Consider the following 1,934-nt stretch of genomic DNA (forward strand, 5'->3'; position numbering starts at 1 on the left):
TTCTGGGCCTGATCCCGGGTTCTGGTCGGGTTCTGGGCCTGATCCCGGGTTCTGGGTCTGATCCCGGGTTCTGGTCGGGTTCTGGGCCTGATCCCGGGTTCTGGGCCTGATCCCGGGTTCTGGGTCTGATCCCGGGTTCTGGTCGGGTTCTGTACCTGGCAGTAGCCGATGTTGGGGTTGCGGTGGGCGTAGGCCGTCAGGACGCGGCGCAGCGCGGCGATGCCCGTCTCGTTCTGGAAGGCTCGGTGTTCAGGCATCGAGCGATGAAGGTCGCGCTCGATCTCCTCGGTAGCCAATGAGCAGAGGCCCATGGCCTGCTCCACCAGGTCGCCATAGTAACCAGGGTGGGACGCCATCTCGTTCTGAGCGCCTGCACAGACGGGTGGAGACGGGTAAACGGAGACAGGCACAGGAAGCGGAGACAGGAAGCGGAACGGAGACGGACCGGAGAACAGCAGCCACAGCTCCCCCCTCAGGCGCTCCGGGATCCCGTTCAGAACCAGCTCTCGGGTTCTGGAGGTTCTGTACATGCAGACGCCCCGGCCGAACTCGGAGAAGTGAATGTTCCACGCCTCCTCCTTCATCCGCTCCTTCATCTGCGGGACGGAGGATGGGTCAGCGTCTCCCGGCGCTCCGCCCGCCCGCCCCGGGAATCGTACTCACAGCTTTCGGGCCGAGGTCCTCCGGGCCGTCCTGCTGGTACAGCCGCAGCAGGCCCTGCTGGGCGGTGGGCAGGCCGCCGTGGTAATGGCGCCCCTTGTGGACAGAATCCACGCTGGTGGAGCCCTGGGGACAGAAAGTCATGAGACAGAACCAGAACCACAAGGTTCTGACAGCCGGGCCTGGCGTACCGAGGAGCCAATCAGAGACAGCGGGTTGGTGTCGCTCCACGAGCCGTCCGGCGTCCGCTGCAGGAAGTCTGAGATCCGCTGAACCAGGAAGTCCCTGTCTTTGAGGTTGGCGAACAGGAAGTTCATCTTGTTCTTGGTGCTGATGGAGACGGGACACGGCAAGACGCTGCTGCTGTCTGCCTTCTCCACGATGGTCACCTGAGGAGCAGAGGATCATGGGTAAATTACGGGACAATCATCTCCAAAAGCAATGAAGCAGCCAGATGCAGACAAAGATGGCGGAACACGTGAGACCAACAGTTATCCAGATGAAGGTTTGCTTTTTTCCAAAAACACTTTAGTCTTTTTCAAAATGGCCGCCATTTGAAACTAAAGTAGCGTTCGCCAGGCACGTGCAAAGGAGGGGGCTGAGGGGGTTTGAGCACCTGCCCCTTTTTGCTCCGTGCCCCCAAGTGCCCTTTTGGTCCATTTTTATTTATTTATTTGGTATTATTATTTCCTAAGCCCTCTTCTGACACATAATAACATGTACTAAAATTATTAGTTTTTTGTTGTTGGTTTTTTTATACAACATAATAAGCCCCCCGGTCACCTTGTTACCTTTGACCTTTTGCCCGTGACCAGTTGCCTCTCCACAGTGAGATAAGGCGGCTAACTGGAGCTGAACATAGCGAACGATCAGATTACAGATCAGTTTTTGGTGAATTATATATATTAAAAAAAACATTTTTGGTGAATAAAGTGGAGCAGACCTGCTGCTTGTCAGATGACGGAAAATGTTGAAGTCTCGTTTCTGCTTCAGCGGTTTAAGCAGAGAGGTAATGAAATACAACAGACACTGACAGGCCTCTGCGTCTTTCTTTGTCTGAAGAACAACTGAGCGGCAGGAGACAGCCAGGTGAGGAAAAACTGTTCTTATCTATCGGTTCAGTATTTTTATCATACAGACATTAGGCTCTTGTTGATGTGCTATTAGCTAGCTGCTAGCTAACGACTTTGCTAGCAAAGCTAGATAACTAAAAGCTTCTTCCCTGTATCGTCAATGATATCAGTCATTCTTCAGTATTGATTATGCAATAGGGG

At 53.8% G+C, this 1,934-nt stretch overlaps 1 protein-coding gene across 1 annotated transcript in view; it reads right to left on the bottom strand.

The window, feature by feature from the left end:
- tbc1d9b (TBC1 domain family member 9b) overlaps positions 1 to 1,934 on the bottom strand; it is a 21,797-nt gene that overhangs the window by 12,615 nt on the left and 7,248 nt on the right. The window contains exons 7-10 of the mRNA XM_015050521.1: positions 852 to 1,049; positions 664 to 786; positions 446 to 596; positions 156 to 370 (exon numbers count right to left, since the gene is read on the bottom strand). Coding sequence (XP_014906007.1) covers positions 156 to 370; positions 446 to 596; positions 664 to 786; positions 852 to 1,049 — 687 coding nt within the window. The remainder of the gene's footprint in view (positions 1 to 155; positions 371 to 445; positions 597 to 663; positions 787 to 851; positions 1,050 to 1,934) is intronic.

Source organism: Poecilia latipinna, unplaced genomic scaffold (assembly GCF_001443285.1).
Source record: "Poecilia latipinna isolate Pla-1442-1.1 unplaced genomic scaffold, P_latipinna-1.0 Scaffold997, whole genome shotgun sequence".
In the NCBI taxonomy this organism is placed as follows: domain Eukaryota; kingdom Metazoa; phylum Chordata; class Actinopteri; order Cyprinodontiformes; family Poeciliidae; genus Poecilia; species Poecilia latipinna.